Genomic DNA, 26,969 nt, shown 5'->3' on the forward strand with positions numbered 1-26,969 from the left:
TTATGTATCACCAAATAACATTCAAGCATCAGAGATGAGTGAACACTTGGGGGTCATATTACCACTCAGATTACTTGCTTGTTTTGATAAAAGGTGGAGACAGAGTGAGAGTGTAGTTGGCAGTGTATTTTAGGTTAGTGCTACAGTATATGGCCTTACTTGAAGTGCAGTTCCTTGAAGGTGAAGTGAGTCTCAACAATGCCAGTGGTCTTGACCCGAGTCCGCAGCACATCTTGCTGCGTGGGAATGTAATCGGCTTTAGCTATCCTCTCCAGGTCATTCAGGTAACTAAAAGAGAGAGAGAGAGAGAGAGAGAGAGAGAGAGAGAGAGAGAGAGAGAGAGAGACTTGGATATATATATTTCAACATGCAAAAGGAGGAAGAGAGAAAAAAACACAACCAGGCTACATGTCACATACACACACACACACACACACACACACACACACGTCACACACACACACACACACACAATGAAGAACTGTCCACACATCCACATTTCTGCCACACTCGTGTGTGCAGCTGCACTCCTTGCCAACCGGTCATAAACTGTACATGTATGCACTGCTGGTTATCGACTGCCTCTCGATTGTCATGACATTTCTTAAGAAAATATTTATTCATCTTAGTTAACTATATATTATGTCTTCTGCGATAGATATAGGTAACACCTGCAAGGCTGTGTATCTGAAGCAGGTTTTTGGGGGTAAACGTTTTATTGTCACTCCAATATCTGCTGTGCTTTGCTTGGTGTGCTTGTTGGGATTGAGATGAGGTCAGAGTGTGGATGCCAAATACCTACTCTGCATTCATATAATAACTCCCTGTGGGAAATAGCTGACTGAAATGTCTATGTGAGACCACTGAGGGATTACCACTAGACTCAGAGTACAATATACTAACCTTAGTGGGAGGATTGTGTATATATATATATATATATATATATATATATATATATATATATATATATATATATATATATATATATATATATATATATATACACACAGTACATATACACACATACATATATACATATATATCAGTCTATCTCAGTCTATCAAGTTGGCTGCATTTCTTTCAATTTCCCTCTTTTTTATTTCTCCATTAACAACTCTTGTCTTCCATTCTCACTCTCCCTCTATCCGTCTTCACCATGCTTGACACAACCTGCTCCACTTACACAAGCATTACATCATCCAAGGCCAGCTGGGAGCTTTAGTGGTCCAGCCAACCTTCACTTCACAGGCAGAAAGTGATATAAATTCACTATTTCACTTGTAAAGATCTCAATATTTATGCGTTTCACGTCCACATAATTATACTAATTAATGAGCCGACAAACCCTGGCAGACTTATTGAAATGAATAAAAACACAATAAATGATTAAACAAAAATTGTTTTCTATCTCATCAGAGCAGCCATTAATAAAACAAATTACATATATATATATACACAGTATATATATTTTACATTTATATAGTACTGCCACAAAATGAAATTACTTCTTCTAAATAAACTAAAGGTGTGACTAAGCGGTGCCAACTAAATTGTTTTTCATCCCTCAAGACAAACTGTTCTGTTATCTGTTTATTAGGTTAAACATTTTTATAATCAAAACCAGAGAGGTAGCAATACTCACTAAATGGAAGTTATTGGACTATATTTCCAGTCTTGATAACTCCCTAGAGAAGTTAAAGACTGCAGCACATATGAAAGAGGCTGAAAGGATTGCACCATTGGATCCATCACAACACCAAGAGAACAACATCCCTAATGGCAGGAATATAAAACACCCCTTTATATTACATCAACATAAAATGAATAAAATATAAAAAACACCAAAACCTTTCTCCCTGTAACTTTCTTCAACTGTTTTATAATCTTTTAAAAAAATAACATTTAAGTGCAATGTTTCAGTTGCAAAACTACTTTTTAATATAAATCATCAAACAGGTATACAGGATGAAAATAGAGCATATTTGACAGCTAGCCACATTTACATTTATAGTGGTGAAACAGAGTCGGTGCATGCAGGAGCAGATTGCTTGAAGATTGATGTACAAATAGAAGAGGATATGTCGCGTCAACATTGATAATGACAGCCTGAATGTTATAAAACTGAGTAGTGTATTAAAAATCATAGATTTATTATTCCACAAGGCTGGAAGATATTTCTTTATTGAAGTAGAGTTATTTTAAAGCATAAACATATATTTTGTGGCATCCCAGTTTAAAATGTACATACAAATTCACACTCACTATGCTGCAGAATCGTTGAGTTGGTACTCTCGCGACCGTGCAAAGCAACTCTGTATGCCTCTGTCACCCCACAAACGCCTCATCACATTGGACAGATCATCAGGAAAGATGCCCTGTTCTTCAGCAGCTGCAGACAGGGCGAAGAGCTGCTGGGCATCGTCCTGCAGTGGGCAATAAGGACGCAGGACAGGATAGCTGCAATGAGAGCATCACTGCCAAAACACATGGAAACTGTTACATCATCTTTATCTGCCATCTTTATCTACTGTATAGATTTTTGTATTGATTTAAACAATAATAATGCATCAGTAAAGGATGGGTCAACGTTTCTATAAGTCTATCTTAATGCAACACTTACATACCAATATGTACATTGAACGGGAAACTTTGATAAAGATTTGTTTTTGTGTCTGCACTCTGCATATGAAAAAACTGACTGACTAATATATAGCCATTTGACAGATCTCTCAGAGGAAAAAAGAAAAGTCCATCCATCGGGCTCTAATGACCACAGCAGAGTCCTCAATCCTTTTATTACATCTTCAGTTACAGCGCACATACGCTGGCATCACAGCAAAACAACTCTGACACACAGTCCTTCAGCCACTGTTAGACCTCAGTGACAGCTTGTTCACAGGCTGATAAGTGTTCACAGGGTGCAGTAGACTGGATCTCTGCCTGAAGCTGCGACTTGTTGATGTTGATGATGGTGGTGTGTGTCTCCATGTGACTGTGTGTACAGGGTGTCTGTCTGTATGTACTGTATGTGTTTCTGTATAAGGGTTCATTGAATGTGCTGACAAGGTTCTGTGAATGTGTGTTCATTATTATTTCCACTGTTGATTAATGAAATTGTTTTGATTAATTGATTAACGCTTATATCTATAAAATGTCACAAAAAAAAAAAAAAAAAATCACAAATGGCATCCAAGGTTCAACTCAAAGTTCATTTAAATGTATAACTATATAAACATACAATAAAGATGCATCTATTCTATAAAGAAGTAAAAGAAAACCATCACATCAGAGAAACTGAAACAAGTAAATGTTTTAAACTGATGCAAATTGACCAGTCGCTGAGTCCTGACCCCATTAGTTACTGTTGCCTGTCAAGCTTTCCATTCTCATAAGGCAACACAGTTTGCAATACTTATGGTAAATAATTGTAGATTGAACTCCCAATATTCGTAGTAATTTGTAGTAAAATCCAAAGCTTGGCCTGATTTGCCTAGTTACTGTAGAGTTGCTATGCTATGATTGGATAGTTGCTGTTCAGGGGATTTAGCTTTTAGTCCAGACAAAAAAGAGAGACATGCAAACTACACTGTGTTCCAAATTGTTATGCAAATGATATTTTACACAGATTTTCCTAAATAGTCAATGCAAATGATATAATATACAGTACTATGCAAAAGTTTTAGGCAGGTATGAAAAAATGCTGTAAACTAAGAATGCTTTCAAAAATGGAAGTGGTAATAGTTTATTTTCATCAATTAACAAAATGCAGTGAATGAACAGAAGAGAAATCTAAATCAAATCAATATTTGGTGTGACCACCCTGTGCCTTCAAGATAATCATCAATTATTCTAGGTACACTTGCACAAAGGTTTTGAAGGAATTCGACTGGCAGGTTGTTCCAAACATCTTGGAGAACTAACCACAGATCTTCTGTGGATGTAGGCTTCCTCAAATCCTTCTGTCTCTTCATGTTATCGCAGACAGACTCGATGATGCTGAGATCAGGGATCTGTGGGGGCCATGTCATCACTTCCAGGACTTCTTGTTCTTCTTTACGCTGAAGATAGTTCTTAATGACCTTGGCTGTATGTTTGGAGTCGTTGTCCTGCTGCAGAATAAATTTGGGGCCAATCATACGCCTCCCTGATGGTATTGCATAATGGATAAGTATCTGCCTGTATTTCTCGGCATTGAGGATACCGTTAATCCTGAATCTCCAACTCCATTTGCAGAAATGCAGCCCCAAACTTGCAAGGAACCTCCACCATGCTTCACTGTTGCCTGCAGACACTCATTACTGTACCGCTCTCCAGCCCTTCAGCGAACAACCTGCCTTATGCTACAGCCAAATATTTCAAATTTTGACTCATCAGTCCAGAGCACCTGCTGCCATTTTTCTGCACCCCAGTTCCTATGTTTTTGTGCATAGTTGAGTCGCTTGGCCTTGTTTCAATGTCGGAGCTATGGCTTTTTGGCTGCAACTCTTCCATGAAGACCACTTTTAGTCAGTCTTCTCCGGACAGTAGATGGGTGTACCTGGGTCCCACTGGTTTCTGCCAGTTCTGAGTTGATGGCACTGCTGGACATCTTCCGATTTCGAAGGGAAATAAGCTTGATGTGTTTTTCATGATCAAGTTTCCTTGGCTGACCACTGCGTCTACGATCCTCAATGTTGCCCGTTTCTTTGTGCTTTTTCAAAAGAGCTTGAACAGCACATCTTGAAACAACAGTCTGCTTTGAAATATTTGTCTGGGAGAGACCTTGCTGATCCACCTATACACTATAATTGGTTGATCATACACCTGACTACAATCCTACAAAATCTCTGACTTTTTGCAAGTACCTATAAGAATTGATGCTGGTTTGAAGGCAAAGGGTAGTAACACCAAATATTGATATGATTTTAGATTTTTCTTTTGTTCGCTCACTTTGCATTTTGTAAATTGATAAAAATAAACAATCATTATTTATATTTTTGAAAGCATTCTTAGTTTACAGCATTTTTTCACACCTGCCTAAGACTTTTGCACAGTACTGTATATATAATATAATTTTCAAGTCACTAACCGTTAGGGTATAAGGCAAATGTCATTGAACAAACCACCCAATGAAAACAGTATTTAAAAAAAAACTCAAAATGCACTGTTCCACATTATTATGCACGACAGAGTTTCAAAGCATTTTATAGGTTGTAAAGAACTGAAAATGGTCTTTTGCTGATTTGTGGCCGATTCAAAGCACAAAGGTTTGTGCAGAAAAAAGCATAATGAGGAAGACAAATTCATTGGATTAAGAGAGCAGCTGCTAAAATGCCATTACAAAGGAGCAAACAGCTGCTGGTCCCGCGAACCTCAAGGTGTAGGATCCTCCAGAGGCTTGCAGTTGTGCATAAACCTACTATTCTGCCACCCCTAACCAATGCTCACAAGCAGAAACGGTTTCAGTGGGCCCAGAATACATGAAGACTAATTTTCAAACAAACAGTCTTGTTTACTGAGGAGTGCCGTGCAACCCTGGATGGTCCAGATGGATGGAGTAGTGGATGGTTGGTGGATGGCCACCATGTCCCAAGAAGGCTGCAACGTTAGCAAGGAGGTGGCGGAGTCATGTTTAGGTCTGGAATCATGGGGAGAGATCTGGTAGGCCCCTTCAGGGTCCCTGAAGGTGTGAAAATGCACCATCTCGTGCGGCAAAGAATACCTCTGTGTTACAGGCTGCTATGGGCATAAAAAGAGAGAAACTCACGGTGTGGCCCCCATCCTTCCCTGATCTCAACCCTATTGAGAACCTTTAGAGCATCCTCAAGCAAAAGATTTATGATGGTGGGAGGCAGTTTGCATCAAAACAGCAGCTTTGGGAGGGTATTGTGACATCCTGCAAAGAAATTCAAGCAGAAACTCTCCATAAACTCGGATGCAAGAATTGATTTCAGTAAATATGACCTCCTAATAATGCAAATTCAGCAAATGACCATTTTCAGTTCTTTGCAACCTATACCATGCTTTGAAACTGTGTAGTGCATAATAATTTGGAACAGTGCATTTTGAGTTTTTTATTTTTGAAACAATACTGTTTTCATTGGGGGGTTTGTTCAATGAAATTTGACTTATACCCTAACGGTTGGTGACTTGAAAAGTATATATATATAGAATAATAATAAATAATAATAGGAAAATCAGTGTAACATATAATTTTTTTTTTTTACAGGTAGTAGCCTTCAAAACAAGGAATTCATTTGTATCATTGCTGAGGCTGCAGGAAGCACCTGGCAAACTAAACGTGTGGTCTTGCCAGAACTTTTGAATAAATCCAATCCCCAAAACAGCTCTCACTGCCGCTGCAGCGGCTGGCATTAACCACACTTGCAGCCACTTCTTTCTCTGACTATTACTTTAATGAGCAAGCAGATCAAAGTTGGAGGAGGTGAAGTTCGTAAGACAAGGACCATTTCCCTGCAGGTTACAAGGATGGAGCCAAGAAGGATTACACTGTGTTCTAGTTTCTAGTTACAGCAATTCTACAGCTGAAAAAAGGGCTGCTGTAAGATGAATGTTGAAAATCACTTTCCAACATTTGACGTTGAACAGCTTACAGTTGATCGAACAGGAATTGCCAAGAGGAGGCGTGATTTATGAAGCACACCTGTTTTCCCAGAGGCATCACAGCCTTTAAATAATCTTTGTTCACCAGGTTATACTGGAATATGAAGTGAAGTGAAGGAGTAAAATGTTTGTTTTAGAGATAATGGACAGTGTATACAACAGTTTGTCTTCCATTATTTTGAGACAGATAAAAATCAAAGGGACACAGTATGTTGTAGAAACAAAGACACACTCTTGTGATTTCAGTTCTGGGGAAGCATAAGTCTTAAGGACTGCACCAGGTATACAACTGCAAGATGCTGTTGATAAAACAGGCTTTGTTTTGTTGTGGCCTGAGGGAGATCCTGATCTGTCCACAGTTAGTAAGGCAAATCAATTCTTTATTCTCACACAATGATGATTTTATTTTAGGCTGGTCAGCCGTCTGCTCTCTCAAAGAATACAAAGTGTTTTTAAGCATGTGTGTGCTTGTGTGTCTTACCACTCTGCCAGGGTTGCTGTAGTCTATCTTGAGACTGGCCATGGCTTTAACAATGGCCATAATAGACTGGATGGTATTACTATAAACCACTGCTCTGTACTGCTTGCACTCATCTTCTGAGTAGCCATCTTCATGGATGATCCTAAGAATTAAAACATATGCAACATTTATTAAAATGTACATTAAAGGATAGGTTTGCAGATTTGTCTTTCCTGTGTGATTTAAAACACTAACACTCAGTAAAGCTGAGGGAAACTGCAGTATTGGGTTACAATCATCTGTGGTTTCATCACTAAGAACAGCACCATTCACATATGTAGTCACTTTATCCTTTGTTAAAATAAAATCATTGATTATAGCAGCTTAAAAATGGAAATTATTATAGTGGCACCGGCAAGCAGTGACAAGTGGGTAGCCATTTTTGCCATATTCAAATTAGGGTTTCACAGCACTAATAACTGATAAATAACGGATTATCAGTGAGTATATTTCAGCATCAATACATCAATTATTAAGTTGAACATGAAAAACACATTCTGTTATAAATGAAGTAATACACGAACAGTAATTGGGTGTCAAAAGGCGACACATTTTGAAGCTGAAAAGCCATTTTTTTCTGTCACCAAGAAGCATACACTGAACATTCTGCGTTACAATTATTATTTTCAGAATGCTGTGTACGATGATCCAGTGAAACTGCATCAACTATGCAGCATCCAGTTTATGCAGTATATTATTACTCAGAACCTGAGAGCGAGGGAACTAAGTGTCTGTGCATCCTATCATCAGATGCAATCATCCAGACTTTATCAGGCTGCAGAGGGAAGTGAGAGAGAGCATACTGAGATGACCCCACATTAATTCTGAGGTCAACCTGCCTACAGCTTTTAACAGCGTGTTGATGCAAATGATAACGTACAGTAGCAATTTAGCAAAACAAGAGTTGCCTAGTCTTTAAGCTGCTTTATGAAAACAGTTTTCCTAACTTCCTCTCATTTAATGTCATGTTTACACAGGGTACACTAAAAAGGGTAGTTTTCACCAAGTGAGAAGTGCAGTTACTGCTTTAGGAATCAAGGCAAAAAAACAAACACCCAAAGCCTCCTATTGAGATAAATGTTAACTAGGAAGAGATATATATATATATATATATATATTTCTGTAGCTTTTGCTTTAGCCAAAAAGTAGATTTTTTTTTGCAAATGGAGAGACAACAGTGCTCTATACATTTATGACTTGACTGATGCACTGTTGAAAATAGCTAAACTTGAATAATTTACATAAATATAGGCACTCTAGATAAGTATAACTCAATGGTAACTCTTCCTTGCCACAACGAAGACATCAGCTGGAATAGTTACCAAATGACAGAGTGTATTTTAAAGCATGTTGTTAGACTAATGCACATCTATCCACTTTCTACAGTAAGGTAGCAAGTTCGCAACCTGTATAGATTACCCGACTATTTACTTTCCTTTTTATTTTATTTTGTTTTTTAGGTTGTCGTTGTTGGGGGATTTTTATGGACCGTTGTAGTACCATAGATTTTGCACCGCTGTTGCTTGCTAATTTGCTTTGAATGTTCTTTTGGAATTGCCTTATGGGTTGTGTGTATATATGTATGTATATATATATATATATATATATATATATATATATATATATACACATATATACATATACACACACACACACACACACACATACATATACAGTGTTGGGCAAGTTACTTCCAAAATGTAATACATTATAGATTACTAGTTACTGTCATTTGAGAGTAATTAGTTATATTACAATATTACCGTCTCTGAATTGTAATGCGTTACACTACTTTTGCATTACTTTTGAGTTATTTTCACCAAAATAAAAGCGGAAGTTTGACTTGGCAGCTAGCTTGTGAATTTCACCACTGGATCAATAAAGTCTCATCTTTATCCACTTTAATACATCACAGATTATTCATAATATTTTGTATAATTAATATGAATATGCAAAGTAACTAAAGCTATAAAAAATAGATAAGTAAAACGTACAATAGGCAAGTAGGAGAAAATGAAAATACTCAATTAAAAGTACCATACAGTTGTATTGAAGTACGGTATTGTTGTAAAATTTTTATTTAAAGCACTTGAATAAGAAATTCATGTTATTTAGTTTAAAACAGTCTAAAGGAAATTGTCAATTATAGTGTGATTAAAACTCACTAGTTACATTATTTACAGTACTTGATATACAGCTGATATGTGAAAAGGTCCACAACCTTATTTGTTCAACAGTAATTTAGTTTTACTGCGAACCGTCACAGGAAGTGCTTTTATTTTTAAGTAGCCTACACGGAAGTTGTCTGTTGTGTACCTTGTGTACTCTTGCTAGTTTACTGAGATGTAACTGTTATGCATGTTGTTGATGCAACAAATACTGTCTATGGATGCAACCTATGGATGCAACATGTCCGTCAAGTTAAGTTGCTCACTTTCTTGTTTGTAAAACTGCAACTGTAATAATTATTACCGTTCATGACAGAAACATAGTGAACAGTAAATGGTCACAGTAAAAGACAAGCGTTTTTGGTCGCCAAGCCATTCCACTACAGAGTTACTCTCCACGGCTGATAAACTGCAATGATTTACGTGTAAGCAAGCCTAAACATTAATTCCCGACATGTTTAAATCTGTCAGCAGCTCGGACACACAGCTGTCCGAGCTGACGTACCGTCACCTGTTGGGACACAGATGTTATGAAATAGGCTAATACTCACGGCTTTTTTTTCCTGTGAACAAATGCTTCGCGGTGTTGGGAAATTCTTAAAAAATGTTGCGTTAAAATACGTTGTAACTCGCGTTACTGAGATTGTAACGGGTAATAATATTACCGAAATTTAATTAGTAATGCGTTATATTACTGCGTTACAGCAAAAAGGAATACATTACTGTAATTGCGTTACCTTTGTAACGCGTTACTCCCAACACTGTGTATGTGTATATATATATACACACACACAGACACACACACATATACATGTGTGTGTATATATATATATATATATATATATATATATATATACACACATACATACATACACACACAGTGGGGGAAATAAGTATTTGACCCCTTGCTGATTTTGCAGGTTTGCCCACGTACAAAGAATGCAAAAATCTACAATTGTAATCATATGTACATTCTAACAGTGAAAGACAGAATCCCAAAGAAAATTCCAGAAAATCACATCATATGAATTTATTAAAATTGATAACCATCTGATGAGGAAAAACAAGTATTTGACCCCCTGGACAAACAGCAAGTATTCTGGCTATTACAAGCTAGTTAGTCTTTCTTTAAGACACAGCCCCAATCCGAACCAATTATCTACATCAAATACACCTGCCTCACCAGCCAAGGGGACGGGACAACTCCATCGTATTGAGGGGAGGATGGACGGGGCCATGTATCGTGGAATTCTGGACCGACATCTCCTTCCCTCAGTGAGAGAGCTGAAGATGGGTCGAGGATGGGTGTTTCAGCACGACAACGACCCTAAGCACACCGCCAAAGCAACAAAAGAGTGGCTGAAGAAGAAGCACATCAAGGTTCTGGAGTGGCCTAGCCAGTCTCCAGACCTGAATCCGATTGAAAATCTTTGGAGGGAGCTTAAAATTCGAGTTGCCAGGCGACAACCTCGGAACCTGAATGATTTGGAGGCTGTCTGCAAGGAGGAGTGGGCCAACATCCCTGCCGAAATGTGCACAAACCTTGTCACCAACTATAAAAACCGTTTGACATCTGTGCTGGCCAATAATGGCTTTTCTACAAAATATTAACATGCTGTTTGTCCAGGGGGTCAAATACTTGTTTTTCCTCATCAGATGGTTATCAATTTTAATAAATTCATATGATGTGATTTTCTGGAATTTTCTTTGGGATTCTGTCTTTCACTGTTAGAATGTACATATGATTAAAATTGTAGATTTTTGCATTCTTTGTAAGTGGGCAAACCTGCAAAATCAGCAAGGGGTCAAATACTTATTTCCCCCACTGTACATATGATTACAATTGTAGATTTTTTGCATTCTTTGTAAGTGGGCAAACCTGCAAAATCAGCAAGGGGTCAAATACTTATTTCCCCCACTGTATACCCCCACACACACACACACACATCACCGTGTAATGTTACATAATAAGCAAGTGTTTCGGTCTTGCAGGCTGATTTATCTGTACAGTATTCCTGTAATAACCTGGCTTCAAAAAGTGACAGACTGTTCCTGCTCCAAGGTCATTAAAAATGGATTCAATGCCTGGCTAGCCCAGAGGAATGTGAATTATTAAGCCATTTAGGCTCCTCTGTTTGTCTGTATGCGTTCTGATTGGCGCACAGGCAATACAATATCCTCTGTATTCCCAAACTCTTCACACCGTTCTTGTGCTATAAGCAGTAAAATACAGTAACAAACAGCAGAGGTCATACTGTATCCTAGAAACCAGGAAGTCAAATTTATTTATCTACCAATGTTTTGATGATTTATATGTTCAGTGCCTGAGTGTCTGAGACAAACGCAGAAGATCAGTGAGGTATGGCAACTTTAACAGCGAGAAGAGACGTGGGCTGGCTCAGTTGGTAGAGCAGGCGCACATATAGAGGTTTACTCCTTGACGCAGCGGCCGCGGGTTCGACTCCGACCTGCGGCCCTTTGCTGCATGTCATTCCCCCCTGTCTCTCCCCTTTAATGTCTTCATCTGTCCTGTGAAAATAAAGGCCTAAAAATGCCCCAAAAAATTATCTGAGAAAAGACTCATCAGGTGGAAGCGTGGTAAAGTTTGCTCTTATTAGCCAGCTTGTCAAACACACATCAGGTTTTAAAAGTTCATGTACAGCTGAAACATTTTCTTACAGTCCAAGGAAAAGAGAACAACAGAAACACAAGTTGACAGATTATTTGTTCTTCTTTCGTGAAACAAGTATTATTACAATCAAGACACCATTATTTCATAGTTGAAACACTTATTTCAAGGTGGAGAATACATCTTTGGGTGAAACCGAAAAAGGCAAATATAAAGAAAAAGTAAGACAAAGATTGCTTTTTGTAACTTACTTCATCTGCTTTACAATGGTGCTTTTCCCAGATTCCCCAGCGCCTGTTGGAACATTAAAACATTAGAGTTATTTGTTGTCTTTCTAAGTGGAACAGGGTTGAACTTTGGGTATGCTGTCTCTGCTTTGAAAACATGTGCGACCTAGTGATGTCCAGCCACTAACATCACATTTTTTATTTTTTTTTTTCAAATATGTTTATTGAGCACCAAACATACAAAGTGTACACAATGAAAAACAGTACTTATAAATATGCAACAGTGCTCACATTTTTTTCCCCCACACTCCCCCTCACCTCCCCACAGTACACTATCCCTGACTCCTACATGGGGTCCCACACCCTGATGGCCCCCGCTCTTAGATAACAAACACAATACAATCCAAAAAAAAATAATAATAAAAGAAATAAAAAGAAATAAATAAAAAAATGCATTGGCAGTTAGTTACACTGTAAATCCAGAGGACATAAACATTTCACTCATCAGGCATGATATCTAGGGAGTCTATGATGGAAAGCAAGGGGTTCCAAGTTTAATCAAATCTCCTCAAAGAGCCTCTAAGGGAGAACCTTAGCCTCTCAAGTTTTAGATTATGTAGGACTTCCTTAATCCATCTGTCATATGATGGAGGTAAAGCCTGCTTCCAGGTAAGTAAGATCAGTCGCCCAGCAAGCAGGGTACAGAAGGCCAAAGAATGTTGTGCTTCAGCCGTTAGGGTGCTGCCATGTGATATACCAAAAAGGGCAGACAAAGGATTTGGGTTAGTTACACAATGGTAGGCTGTGTGAAGAGTGTCAAATATTTTAGACCAAAAGTCTGCTAGCTTTGAACATGACCAAAACATGTGAATGAAGTCTGCAGGAGATTGGTTGCACCTATTACAGACATCTGCAACATTGGGGTAGAACTTAGACAATCTGTGGTTAGTATAATAAATCCTATGTATCAGTTTACATTGAATCAGTCCGTGCCGTGCGCAGATGGAAGAGTTGTGGACTAACTCCAGAATCTGGTTCCATTGGTCTTCCTCAATATGCCCCAAATCCTGCTCCCATAAATCTCTGGTTTTTTGGGAGAAATTAGAGAGAGTGGAATCAAGGGCTTTAAAGATATAAGAAATAGCCCCTCTCTGAATGGGGTTTACTTTGAGAAGCGTGTCTACCAAAGTCTCTGGGGGAAGATTTGGAAAGTCAGGGTAATCGTTTTGTACAAAATGCCTAATTTGAAAGAAGCGAAAAAGGTGAGCAGAGGGAAGTTGAAATTTGGCTGACAGGTCAATGAAAGACATGAAGGTACCATTGTCATAGAGGTCTTTGATAGCCGTGATACCTCTGTCACTCCAGAGTTGAAAGGCAGAATCCATAATAGATGGTTTGAAACTATGAGTGTGGGCTACAGGGGCAAGGATAGAGGGATGCTTCAGGCCAAAATGCTTTCTAAATTGCATCCATATTTTAAGCGATTGAATGACTACAGGGTTAACGCTAATGTCAGTAGCTGACATTGGGAGTTGGGAGCATAACCATGACTGTAATGAGGTTTTAGAGGAGGAAAATTCTACTTGGACCCAGGCTGGCTGATCGGCCCCGGCGAACATCACATTTTGACCTGTGGGTTGTCTGGTTTATTTATGTTTCCATTTCTGACAACATAATGTACAGACATGCATTAAAAAAAAAAAAAAAAAAAACTATTCATTTCAATGTTGTTTCACTGTGATAGAAGAAGGGTGAAGGGATGGTTTCATTATTTTTTTTTTTTGTTAAAGGTTTAATGCTTTATGGTAGGAATACTTTTCTCAATTTACAAGTACATGATGAAAGAAAGATCCTTTAAAAGGTGGCTTTGCATGTTTTAATCTAATAAGTACAAATTTCATATATTTTCCAAAACATACCATAGATGTGTATAATGATTTTTTACTCTCCAGGCAGAAATTGGTTTCTATTCACATCAGTGAGCTCTGAAAATCAACTTGAGGTAGGAAATCATCACTGTGAACTATTCACAACCTATAGAGCTTTGTCAAAGTTATCATCTCTGAAATTTAAAAGGTACTTTGTGCAGTTTTTGTCCACTGCTAGAGCTATGATCAATGTTTTTACGAGTTCGTCCCCATTTTGCTTGTTTGTGTTTTGACACTATTCCGCTGATTTCACAGTTGGTGGCGTTAACACCATAAATGCAAGGAAGACTGCAAGCTAGCAAACATGGTTGTACACAATACAAGCTTTACATTTAAAAAGCAAACAATTTTATTATGTGGAAGGAAATGCATTGATTGAACTTGTTTAGTAGACCTATTTTGGTGGGTTACACAGAATGTAAACTTTGTTTGTGCACAAACACACACACACACACACCACAGGGCACCTTTACTTTTTATGGTGTCAGGACATAAACTGCAATCAACAGAAACCGGAAATGAACAATCAGTTTCAAATAATCTAGGAATTGATACAATTTTGGAAAATGGTGATGGAAAATATTTACAGTCATGAGCTGAAATCAGTAGTATGGATGGAAGATACCTAAAAGGCCAAGAAAAGTCCTAGTTCTGTGGATTAAAAATAAAGAATTAAAGATAGATTACTGTAAGAATGAAAACCTTAAGAGGAACTGAGACAGCAAAGTATTTTTTTTCTGTGTCAGACAGTAGAGAAGTCATCATGCACAAAAACAGTTTTTGTTTCTTTGCAAATAATAGTTGATGTCTTGTTGAAATGAATGAGTCTGAGTCTTTTGGAATTTCCCTTGTGCTGTCAGGACCATGCCACCATGCACTGTCCCTTCACACCACCTGACCCAGCCCTGCCAACAAACATTAGCCCAGCCCAGGCCTGACGGAGCAAGTGGGACCAGCAGTGCCGTCAACACTCATCATATTCATACACATCCAACACTTTTCTGAGTGAAAGGGAGGAACGCAGGGGAAAGGGAGGGGTGTAAAAGCAACGTCTGGGGCTGCATTCACTGTCATATGAATGAAGGCAGAGAGGTAGCTGGATTTCCAGGTGATTTGTGTCTCTATGACAAGAAGTAGAGCAACCCAACACATACAAAACAAATATTTAATTGAATACAAATAACAAATATATGGATATTTATTATTTCTGGTACACGTTTCTGGGTCCTTTTCACCTTCTCTCTTTAATCCTTTTTTATACACAATTTATACTTGAGTGAATCCTGATGCAGACCGGTTTTAATCATATTTAAAGCTAATCAAGATTAAATTATGTAACTGGGCTGGTGCTTCTATTCATTCACCATTCTATCTCTAGGAACACAAACTTATCACAGCTGGTAAAGTATCTTTTTTTAGACTGCAATCTACTTCTATCTGTAACATCAAAGTTTTCTTTTATGGGATAAATATGAACAAATAATATGAAAACAGCCTCATATTTATAGGCACTTTTTTGAAAAAAAAAGTCCTGTAAAGTGTGTAATGGAAAGTGGACTCTCTGCACACACAGATGCCTAAAGGTCACCTTCCTGACTCCAGAATAAAACTCATCCATTAATATTTAAAGGTCCAAAAGGGAGGTGAACACTTGAGCAGCAGTAAAAAAAAAATAAAAAAAGGAGGGCACCCTCATTCTTTATGCTCAAGGTGTTTAAAGGTCCAATGTGTAGGAATTTCTCCCATCTAGTGTTGAGATCATATATCGCATTCTACGGTAGCCTTCATGCTTCTAAAAGCCGGTCTCTTGCTCTTTTCAATATCCTTTTTCTTTTTCTGGGCAAAAAAGGAGACTCCTGTTCCTGAAATTTGGATTTTGAATACGTGTGGTCCTCCATGTTTCCTTCTTCAAACTTGCCGTTCCCAGGAAGCTACGATACCCATTAGCAGCATTAGCAGCACCTGTGAGTTTATCATGTGACAGCAAAAACGTGAAAGGCGGAGCAGTATGTCCTGTATGTCCCTTACCAGCTAATGTATTTGAAGACGGCGCATGAATATGGAGCGTCTACCCCAGTTCATGTGAATGCAAATGTAAAATTTCAAGCCAAAAGGAATACTTGGAATTGATGGTGGTGATAAATATTCAAATATTCATTTAAGGAGCTTTAAGGAGACACGGCCGGTCTTCTTCTGTGGAAAACCTTTGAATTGACTTTTGATTTTACAGTATCAAGTCATCTTGTCACAGGAGCCAGAGGGCAATAAACTGTGCTATACAAACGTACTATTTGTATTCTTCACTGCAGAATTGATCATAAATCATGATTCCTTTTTTAATTATCTCTTTCTCTGTGTTAACATGAAAAACAAAACAAAATATAGTAGTGCTTAGCTGTTTTTTGGGGGGTTTTTTGTTTGTTTTTTTAGGCACATACTGATATTTGGGAGTTTAGATAAAAATATACCAGCCAATATGTCTATAACATATAACACAGCATCGGTGCATGTTCTCCCCGTGTTTGAGTGGGTTTCCTCTAGGTGCTCTGGTTTTCTCCCCCATAAAGATATGCATGCTAACTCTTGCCACTGTACCTTGACTAGGTACTGTAGCAACAACTGGAGTGGTCCCTGCTGGACTATGGCCGCCCACTGCTCCTAATTAGTCTGGATGGGTTAAATGCAGAAAACAAATTTCACTGCACATTGTATGATTGTGTGTGTGACAAATAAAGATTTCTTCTTTCTTCTAGCAAACACATAATATAAAATTTTCTGAAAAGGGTTAGGATACCTTGTGGCCAAGATATGTACTGGGTAGGACATGTTATAGCGGAACAGGACTAAGAGTCTAAAGGAACACTAGCAGCTCTATGATACTGTATTCGTGCACTAGTGGTGCTTTGAGCTAATGCTGACATTAGTTTGCTAACATGCTCATAATGACAGTGCTGATGTTTAGTAGGTATAATGTTCACCATCTTACAGTAGTTTAGCATCTTGGCATACTAACATCTATTAGCACACAAGGTACAGCTGAAGCTGATGTCGTTGGTTTTAAAATTTGTGTAGTCATAAACATTTCAATGTTGGCCTGATGATGGCACTAGATGAAAAATTAAGGGATCGCCAAAGTTGTGAGAATTCATCCTAAGGGGAACATGAATGTCTGTACCACATTTTAATGGCAATCCATTAAATATTTGTTGAGATATTTCAGTCTGGACCAAAGTGGTGGACCGACCAACACTGACATTGCCATCCCGAGAGCCACGCCTCTAGTGTGGCTGAAAACTATAATCAACAATAATGCAAATTTAATGACGTAGTGTGTTGTCAGCAAGCCAGTAATATTAACATTAAATATTCAGTACTGCAGAACTATATTAGCTACTTACTGGACAACTTTCACACCAGTAAAATATATCGGTTAGCTAAAATTGGCTGATGTTAGTTCACTGATATATCAGTCAGACTCCAAAACTATACAAAGTGTGATAAGAGCTGAGCCATTAATCCAAAAATATTTTGGGTGTATATAGAGAAACTACAGGACTCTTAAATAAGAGTGATTATCGGACAATGATGTACCTGTTTGTAGTCTTCTGAACACATCAGGGAAATCTGTTTCATATTACTCTGAGAGGGCAAAAACATCGGTCTTAAACTCGGTAAACAGTGTTACTTATCAAATTATTCATGATAACAAACAGGCAGCACGTTAATTTATCCCAATGGGACACAACCAAACATTACTAGTTCAGGTACTGACATTTATGATAGTTAAAACAACACTTAATCACAAGGGAACAAAAAGCCGCTGCACAGGATATTAATACAGTTTTATGTGCCAAAAAATTACTAGATGCATATTTGATTTCAACAACTGTCTCACACGGAGCTCAAATATTGACATGAGTAATTAGTGAACAATAATCTACCCAGCAGAGAAGATCAAACACTATTGCTAAAAACATTCAGTTTATCTATTACGAATAAATCTACAGAATATTCTAAGTGAACAAATGTATCCAACCAACAGTGTTGAAGCAGCAATGAACACTGATTAGAGAGTTGTCTGTGTGCTGTGCTGTCATTACAACAGACTCAGAATCCTTTTCTGGCAATGACAAGATGATGCCACCTCTTTCGGTTTCTTCAACCCTAACTATTCATACTTGTTTCTGAGTTGGTTTTCAGTGAGTGCCAGAACCCAGAGCATTGATAACAACATGATTTGTAGCATGAGGAATGGGGATCACAAGTATTCAGGCTACAGAAAAGAGAATCATCTCTCTAAAACACATCCAATACTCTCCCAGGTCCACTCACATCTACAACTTGGCCAGGGTCTCAGTTACCCACTGCTGATGACACAAAGCCTCCATTGATGGACTGATGAGATATCCTGATTGTGGAAAACACACAAACATCCACACAGAATCTCACAAGTAAATCACCTGGCAACTAGGGGTGTAACAATCCATTGATCTGGCTCAATATATCGATTCACTGATCATTGATTCAATACCATCAATGAATATATCTAGGTTTTATTTATTAGATAGTGCAGATAGACAGAAAAGGGGGGAGAGACACGCAGCAAAGGGCCACGGCTACATATCTTCTTAAATATGCAACTTCCACTTTATGTTTATGTTTTTTTCATTTAAATGGCTGGAAGAGTTTTTAGGTTTAATATAAACGGAACTGATTATATTAAAGTAAATGGGCCTTTGATATCCTCTCATATTGATCGAGGGCCCCTGAATTGAATTTGTATCGTGGTAGACTTTGTCATGTTAACAAATATTGTACCGTTGTCCAAAGAATCAATATAATATTGTATCATTATAAAACTTTACCCCCCTCCTGTCAACCAAGCCACGCATATCAACCTACATTTGATCTACTGTCTGAACAAGTGGCTGTTATAGTGCTGAAACACTTAGTTGATTAAAGCTGTGGTAGGCATTATATTTTTGGCATCATTGCGCAAAAATTCCATATTAAGCTTTCAGCATATTGTTATTCAAGTGGTCTGGCAGAAAGTTAGACTTCTGCACCTCTGCTTGGCTCTGTTGTCAGGCTTAAGACAATCTAGCTGTGACTTTGGCCAATCACAGGTCATTGAGAGAGAGCCATACAGAGATTTGACAATTTAATAATTGTTTAAAATTATTATACAAATATATATATATATATATATACAAATATTCACTATTTTCAGCTTCTCAAACATGAGGATTTGCTGTTGTTTTCTGTTTTATATCAACTATATTATATCTGGGGTTAGGACAGTTTGCAATTTGAAGAGGACGCCTTTTGTTCTGGGAAACTGTGTTGGACATTTTTTAGCAAATTATGACATCATATTGGCTAAATAATTAATCGTAAGAGATAATAGACATGATAATCAGTGATAAAAATAATCGCTATAGTTGCAGACCTACACTATTGTACTTATACCTTAACCCAGTTATGCATTTTGAGTCTGACTGTATGGAGTCAAACTGTCTTGAGTAGCTGAAACATTTTCACATAACTTTAAAATCCATACTGTGTAAAAAAAACTTCACTGAAGCATAACAATACAAAATGTTTAATAACTTAATCATGGCGCAACCTGTGTTTGATCCATATGCTTTACTTATGAGCTTAAGGGCCACATAAGTCACATTATAAACTTGCTGAGAATAGCCGAATACATGGGGAGGAAGGTAAAAATTGCTCTGGTGTAGCTCACAGGGCACAGATTCCCTTTGGTAAAGCTGACACAGTACCACCTTAACCCTGTAAGGTGTGGAGATACTGAGCAAGGACAAAGCAGCACATATCCATCAAAAACTAATAACCCTCAAAGTAATTAATCACAATTTAAAATACAATGACATGGAGGACAATATGGAGGAAAGCTTGAGAAGAAAAAGCACTTTTATCAAATGACAGTTAAACAAACGGACAGATAGGAGGCACTGACAGTAAAGGTGGACAAGAGTGACAAATGAGCGGGAGATGGAGGGGGAGGATGACGATGTGGAGAAATTGTCAGCGTGTGAGCGGACTGAGAATGGAGGGCACTGGTCAAGAGAAAAAGTGGTGGGATGAGAACTAACACGAGTGCCTGGTACATTCATGATTATTCATAACAGATTATCTGCCAATTTGCACATAAATACGAGTTCAGCTGAAAGTCCAGCAACTACAAGCAAAATGAAAAGCGAGATTGGTAACGGAGGCTTAATATTTAGAGTGTTGCATTGAACAATGAAGTTCAGAGCATTCAGTGAGCAGCAGCAGGCAATCACTTGTTTTGTTCTTGCTTTCTGCATCACTTTACTTTAAGCAGATTAGTGGTTTGCTTTACTGCAAGGAAATGCAAATATGAGTGAGTGTCAGGATGGCAGACTGTTTTATAGAGAACTCTGTAACTCATCATCCCCAGTAAGACTCGTCCTTGCACACTTCACCACTAAATGACCCAGTTAATACTTCCCAAGAACCTTTTCTAATTATGGCATTAAAACCAAAATGAGTGAATCATTTTTACAGGTCGTTAATTTACAATGTTAGGTGAGTCATTTCAGGCTTGTGATCCTAAAATGTATCTCTTTGTAAAAATTTAACAATACAGAAAAGAAAGCACATCATAACTAGCCGGCCGGCTAGTTAGCTAGCTTGCTTGCTAGGAGGCTTAGTTCTCAGTTCAGCATCATCTGTATTAGAGAAAATACTCTTTAAAAGTGAATAAAATAGCTTGCCAGCCTACTTACTGGAGTTCCACAACTACACATATCCTGTGTCCATGTCGGCTGTATTATTTGTGTCACCTTCAAAAATTGCTCTTAAGAAAGGTTATGTATATTGTCCCCCCCAGCTGTTAGATGAAATGTACGCCCATGTCTTGAGGGAAATAACCAGCAAAGGGCAATTAAAAAAGCTGTCTCACAGGAAAAAACTAAACTTGTCCTGGCACATTTAATTACTGGACAAGTGAGTGAGGTCCTGTTCCGGCTGCAGGCAAAACACACTCAGCTTGCTCTACGTGGAACTAAATTCTTATTTGCAAGCAGCATCATTCTGACTCTGAAGAAAAATACAAAACTAAGAGTCATGCTAGCAGCAGCATGCTAACTTGCTCACAGTGACAATGCTAACATTCTGATGGTAGGCAGGTGTTAACCATGTTCACCATCTTAGTTTAGTGTGTATGTTAAGGGTCTTCCAATCCATTTAATAAATATTCAGATATTTCACTGGATAAGAATGACTTGCTAGTGGTGTTACCTAATGCTTCATCTTCTGGGGACGATGGATGTTTGTACAACATTTCATGGCAATCCAGCTAATAGTTGAGACATTTCAGTCTGAACCAAAATGGTGCATTGACTGACCAACACACACACACACACACACACACACACACACACACACACACACACACACACACACACACACACACACACACACACACACACACACACACACACACAATAAATCCATTCTGCTATTTCAAAACAATATCTCAGCATCCTTGGGAGGCCTATAATCACAAACACTGTTTCACATCTTTGTGTCACACAGCCCACTGCTGTGGCATTTCTTCTGTGGAGACATGTAACAAATCACATCAGCATACAGTATGCCAGCATCATAGGCCATCTATTGTCTAAGTGACTGCCATGGGAGAATGACTCACTCGCCTGGCTTTGACACGATTCCTCCTTCGCTCTACATTGGTATCACGATTGCTCACATCCAACTAGCTTTCACAGCCATTTAAAAGGTTAACCTCCTCTGGGCGTTGATGACAATGGGCAAAATACACAACAGTGAGGCTGTTGCTATTTAAAGCCATGTGGCAATGTACTGAGGGAGCTGACTGACACAAGCAGATGTGAGTAATTTGTAAGTACAGTTTTCTTCCTGACCCAAAATGTAAAGTTCATCTGAGTATACATTATCTGATGTATAAAGATCTGTTGTAGCATACATATTCTCACTACTGTAATGTGAAATCAAAATTGAATAATGACTTAGTGACAAATGTGCACAATAACTTAACAAGACACAGCAGCATTAGTATTCAATAAATTGTTGGATTTTGGCCATTGGAAGCCATTGGAAATATGTTTTCTGAAAACTGTGCATGATCTTTACAACACACTAACTCCTTAGCTTAATCATTAAAAAGGGGAGGTAATACTGTATATAATGATAAACCCACAGAGAATTATCACCCAACTCTTTAGTTCCTCTCAGTTCTACGGAGTGCATAACTTAAGTTGTTTCAATTTAACCTTTTTGGTTTGTTCTCACCACTCTCATTTGCATTGTTTCCAGCAAGAGCAGGCAGTTGCAAAAAAGCTCTATAAATTCACTGCGCACTACCTGTCCATCAACCAAATGGAAGCCAGCCAAAGTAGCGACTAGCTACTGAACATAGTGGAGCATTTAGCAGCTAAAGAGTCAGATATTTCCATTAGTGGTTGTGACCAAAACAGAGCAAAATTGACAGTAAAGGTTGGAAATGCAGTCATGAACCTCATGAAACACAGAAAACGCAGCAGAAACAATTATTAATACATTAAAGGATTGAGTGCATCTGCTTAATGTTGAACTGAATAATGCTTATGAAATTAACCTGACAAAGCCCCTTTCACAAATGCACTACAAACCTGAAATTATAGACATTACCCAGCAGAGATGTATGTGAGAACGCAAATGTCCGTTGGATCAGACATCAATCAGTCTTTAACCTGCTAGTTCCCTTGTACAAACTCGTGCAATCCCTGATTGAGCTCATGTGTGAATAGAGCAGCACATTGTGCGGCAAAATCACGGCGAGCGAGTGGGCGTGTTGATGACCTTTCTATCGCGGCTTGCACGAAAGCGGAAAAAAATAAACATCCAAGGGCGAAGAAGAGTGATTTACATGAAGATGGCAATGAAAATGTCTATCTAGAGAGACAATGAGATTCGGGAACTTCTGTCGGATAAGGGCCAATGCTAAAATCGCCGGACAAATTCAAGTACCAGCAAGAGATTTGGTTCTGGTGAGGAACGGCTCTGTGACAGCGGTGTAATACATGTCATGTCCTGCCTCCTGCACGCTCTACCCAGGCGCCACCCTTGCATAAACCAAAAGGAGTATTTCTAGTAGGTGAGAACACATCTGATACGGACAATCTCCTGTTGTGTGCTACATGTTCGCACGCAAAACTCCAGAAAATGTTGGGAACTGATACTCCAGACATTGTCTGGAGTTTATATGAGAAAATGGCTGAAGACTACAATTCTATTCTGTGAGGACATAATGGTCAATATACACCAAAAACTAAGGTGTTAGATGAAAGACGAACTTTCCGATTCTTAAATTATTAAATTTTTTAAGGCAGGAAGGCCACAATGTGACCTAAATTATTTAGGCAATACTTCTAGTACATCAATCACTCAGTCGATCGTGTGTGTGTGTGTGTGTGTGTGTGTGTGTGTGTGTGTGTGTGTGTGTGTGTGTGTGTGTGTGTGTGTGTGTGTGTGTGTGTGTACATGTTAATTCAAGAAACTCATTTTTAAGTGGAACACAGTTGGTTCTAGTCAATTGCCCTCTGTCAGCAGGCTGTAACTAACAATCTCATATTTTTCACCCAGCCTGAAATCAAGCCTTTCTCTATCCTCTTTTTATTAGCCTGCAGATAGTGGCAGTCTTTGAATTATTTCATGCAGCTACTCCACCGATTCAGGCTTCCAGACAGGGAACAAAGACCTAGATTAGCTCACTGTATCACTACATATAGGTTCTAGTGGGTGACTGTCTACAAACTACCATCAGTAGCACAGGTGTTTCAGCCAGCACGGCAGGCATCTCCCCTCTCCCTCCAACCTATTTCATATGCAGAGTGAAAAAGCGATGGAGGAATTTTACATGGCTGGATACGGTATAGTAAGTCATCGCCTGGAGTGGAAAAGTAGGTCATCAGCTTCACAGGGAGCAGTGGAGCTTACTGCTTTGCTCTGCAGAGTATGATGCTTGCTGCGCTCTGGCTGTGCAGCCAATATTAACAGTATTTGATCCTGTGTTATGTGTGCTCACAAGCAGTATCAACACATTTATGCGACCTGGATGGTTAATCTATACCCCACTATTCTACATTCAAAATTGTCAACAAGCATCTTTAAGCTACTGCAGTATTCTTGAAGAAAAATCAATGCAGCAAATCAGGCAGAACACTATGTGTCAGATACGAAGGAAGTGATGGTAGTTTAACAGATTGGAAGCAAACAGCCTTTCATATATCTGGTGCCTACTGTACATTGTCAGATTCACTTCTGAAGCTAACAATTAAAGCAAATGAACAGAAACAGGTGTAGATTTTAAAGACTTATGTCTTCTACATTCTGGGGAAAAAGAGCATCAATGAGAAACAACAGAGACAAGTGGAAGCTCATTCTGATGCATGCAAATTAACAAGAGCACACTGAGAGGCTGTAACATGACATCTATCTAGATATGTATGCAATGCAGTCAAATCCATCAGTGCTGCCTGAGGAAGAGTACTGAGCTTATACAGTAATGTATGAAGAGTATAGCAGAGACACACTTCATTACATCCTTTAATACAAGCAAGCACACCTTTACTGTTAATCCTTTTAGACCTTAGTGCCTCCTTCAGCACATCACCCATCTTGCTTTAAATGAATGCCCATCAGCAGTTTGTAGTGTCATCAACACTGCTCTTAACTGATTCATACATTTCCAATACAAGGTGCCATTCTTTGTCAAATCAATTTCTTTCTACGTGGTCTCCCATAGCAATTTAAAACACAAGCTAAACACATTAAGTCATTGCTAAGCTAGTGATGCCCATCTGTGTCTCCAAGCCAATGATCCAACCACTCTTGACATTTTAAGAATTCATGTGCTGGATGTCTCAAAATGTAGTACATCTTAGCAATATAAAGTCTGAAGTAAATCTTTGCCATTTCCACCAAAGAAGTCTAACATTAGATCGTGTGTGGGTGATTTTTCACAGTGATCTGATCTTTCAGGATGAGGTTATGAATGTAGCAATAATTCTTGCTGATTCTTACATTTAGGAACATATCAAAAAAGACTCTTTTCTCAGTCAACTTTGTAATTTAAATTATTTTATATTTTTCAGAATAGTGCTGCACAAAAACCCCTAATCAATTGTATCTCTGCTGCACTACTCAGTTTAGAACTGCTAGTAAGATTTTATTATATTTTAAGCTTAGGAAGTCGTGGCACCTGGCTAAATTACTTACATTTCTGCTAATAGTCTCTAGTACTTGTAGCAGTTCCAGAGTGAGATGGGGAGAGTGTTGAAAGTCTCCAGCAGAAATTGAACCAGAGATAGAGGGAAGATAACCATTTATTGCTAAAAGTTACTTTCTGTCATAACTGAATGCTGAATTAATTTGCATTTCCAAAAACAAGGTATGGTATTGGTGGTTTTGAAATTTGTTATTATCATTAGTACTTTCAAAAATCTTAACAGTGGGATGAGCAACCTTCTAATCCCTCAAGTATGACCCTGCATATACTGGAAAATGTACTAGAAAAAAGGAGAGCGCTAAAGATAACTTGAAATGGAAATCGTTGGAGGGATATGTACTTGGATAGCTTTCTGACACTGATCTAGTCATTATCTAAAGCCTTGGCTCAGACACACTGGCAGGGAGCAAAATGCTGACCTGATATTACTTCAAGAGAAACGTTTGCACATATTCACTCTGCAATTCATCACAATGCAGGTAAAGTCAACAAACTACTTATCTCACAATAAAAACTGGTTAAGCTCCAAAAAATAGGTTTCATTAAAACATAGCTTAAACTGAGGCGACCTGGTAGCTCACCTGGTTGAGCATGTGCCCCAAGTACTAAGGCTCAGTCCTTACCGCAGTGGCCCAGGTTCGATTCCAACCTGTGGCTGCATGTCATCCCCCTCTCTCTCCCACTTTCCTGTCTTAAACTGTCCTATCCAATAAAAGGCAAAAAAAATCATAGTTCAAAGTGAAGTTCTTTACCTAAAAACTTTATAATTGGCATAACTTTCTTATGGTGGGTATTTCGGTAACAAGGTAAATACATACTTTTTGTACTTGTTTTTCCACGTATTTGACACTTTTATACATTTTACAACCCACAGACTGTGAAATAAGACAACCCAGTCAGTTGTTGCCTGCCTAGATCAGAAAACATGGGATTCAACAACCCATTCTGATTTGTCTCCCCTTACTATAGCTCCGTTATTCGGCCTCGCTGCTCTGTATTAAAAAAAAAGGTACAGACATGGAATGGGGGGACCGAGTTATTCCGCCATTAAGCCGGCAGCAGAGGTAGTAACAGAGCCGAATCTACTTCTGTGTAAAAAAAAAAAATATTGGCTGCTGGCTACCAATCAAAACAGGGGCCATGATTGACAGCATTGCATCATAAGAGGACAAATTCGGTCTTAAATTCTGGATTGTGTCCATAAAAAGGTATTTAGATGAACTATTCAATAACAGGATTATTATTATGACAAAGGGCCTCTCAGTAGAGCTGATTCCACACTTTGCTATATGTGACGGGTTGTCGGAAGTATCAGGTATCACACAGAATACACACCAATCACCAGGATAATTTAGAACAAAATCAATATGTACCCAGCCTTGCTTGAGTTCCTACTAATTACACTAATCCAGTGAATGCGCCTGAATTCTTATCAACGCATCACAGCCACTGTTCCATAGTTTTTAGATGAAAATTCAAGATATTTAATGTTATGAAAGCCAGATAGAAAAGGTTACATACAGATAGTTAATATGCCTTCTTAAATCAGTCTAGAGCCCCACTGAGAAATTGGCTGCTAGTAGCTTATCAACAACATA

General features: G+C 38.4%; 1 protein-coding gene across 3 annotated transcripts in view; it reads right to left on the reverse strand.

Moving 5' to 3' along the window:
• The window catches only part of LOC114554014 (guanine nucleotide-binding protein G(i) subunit alpha-2), a 53,291-nt gene that overhangs the window by 5,725 nt on the left and 20,597 nt on the right, over positions 1 to 26,969 (reverse strand). The window contains exons 1-5 of one of the 3 annotated variants that reach the window (XM_028575548.1): positions 22,773 to 22,943; positions 12,172 to 12,214; positions 7,085 to 7,226; positions 2,263 to 2,423; positions 160 to 288 (exon numbers count right to left, since the gene is read on the reverse strand). In XM_028575548.1, coding sequence (XP_028431349.1) covers positions 160 to 288; positions 2,263 to 2,423; positions 7,085 to 7,226; positions 12,172 to 12,176 — 437 coding nt within the window. In that variant the 5' untranslated portion in view covers positions 12,177 to 12,214; positions 22,773 to 22,943. Of the gene's footprint in view, positions 1 to 159; positions 289 to 2,262; positions 2,424 to 7,084; positions 7,227 to 12,171; positions 12,215 to 22,753; positions 22,944 to 26,969 lie in introns of those variants that run through there. The other 2 variants (XM_028575547.1, XM_028575546.1) reach the window with 2 other exon arrangements.

The sequence above is a fragment of the Perca flavescens genome, chromosome 4 (genome assembly GCF_004354835.1).
Source record: "Perca flavescens isolate YP-PL-M2 chromosome 4, PFLA_1.0, whole genome shotgun sequence".
Lineage (NCBI taxonomy): Eukaryota > Metazoa > Chordata > Actinopteri > Perciformes > Percidae > Perca > Perca flavescens.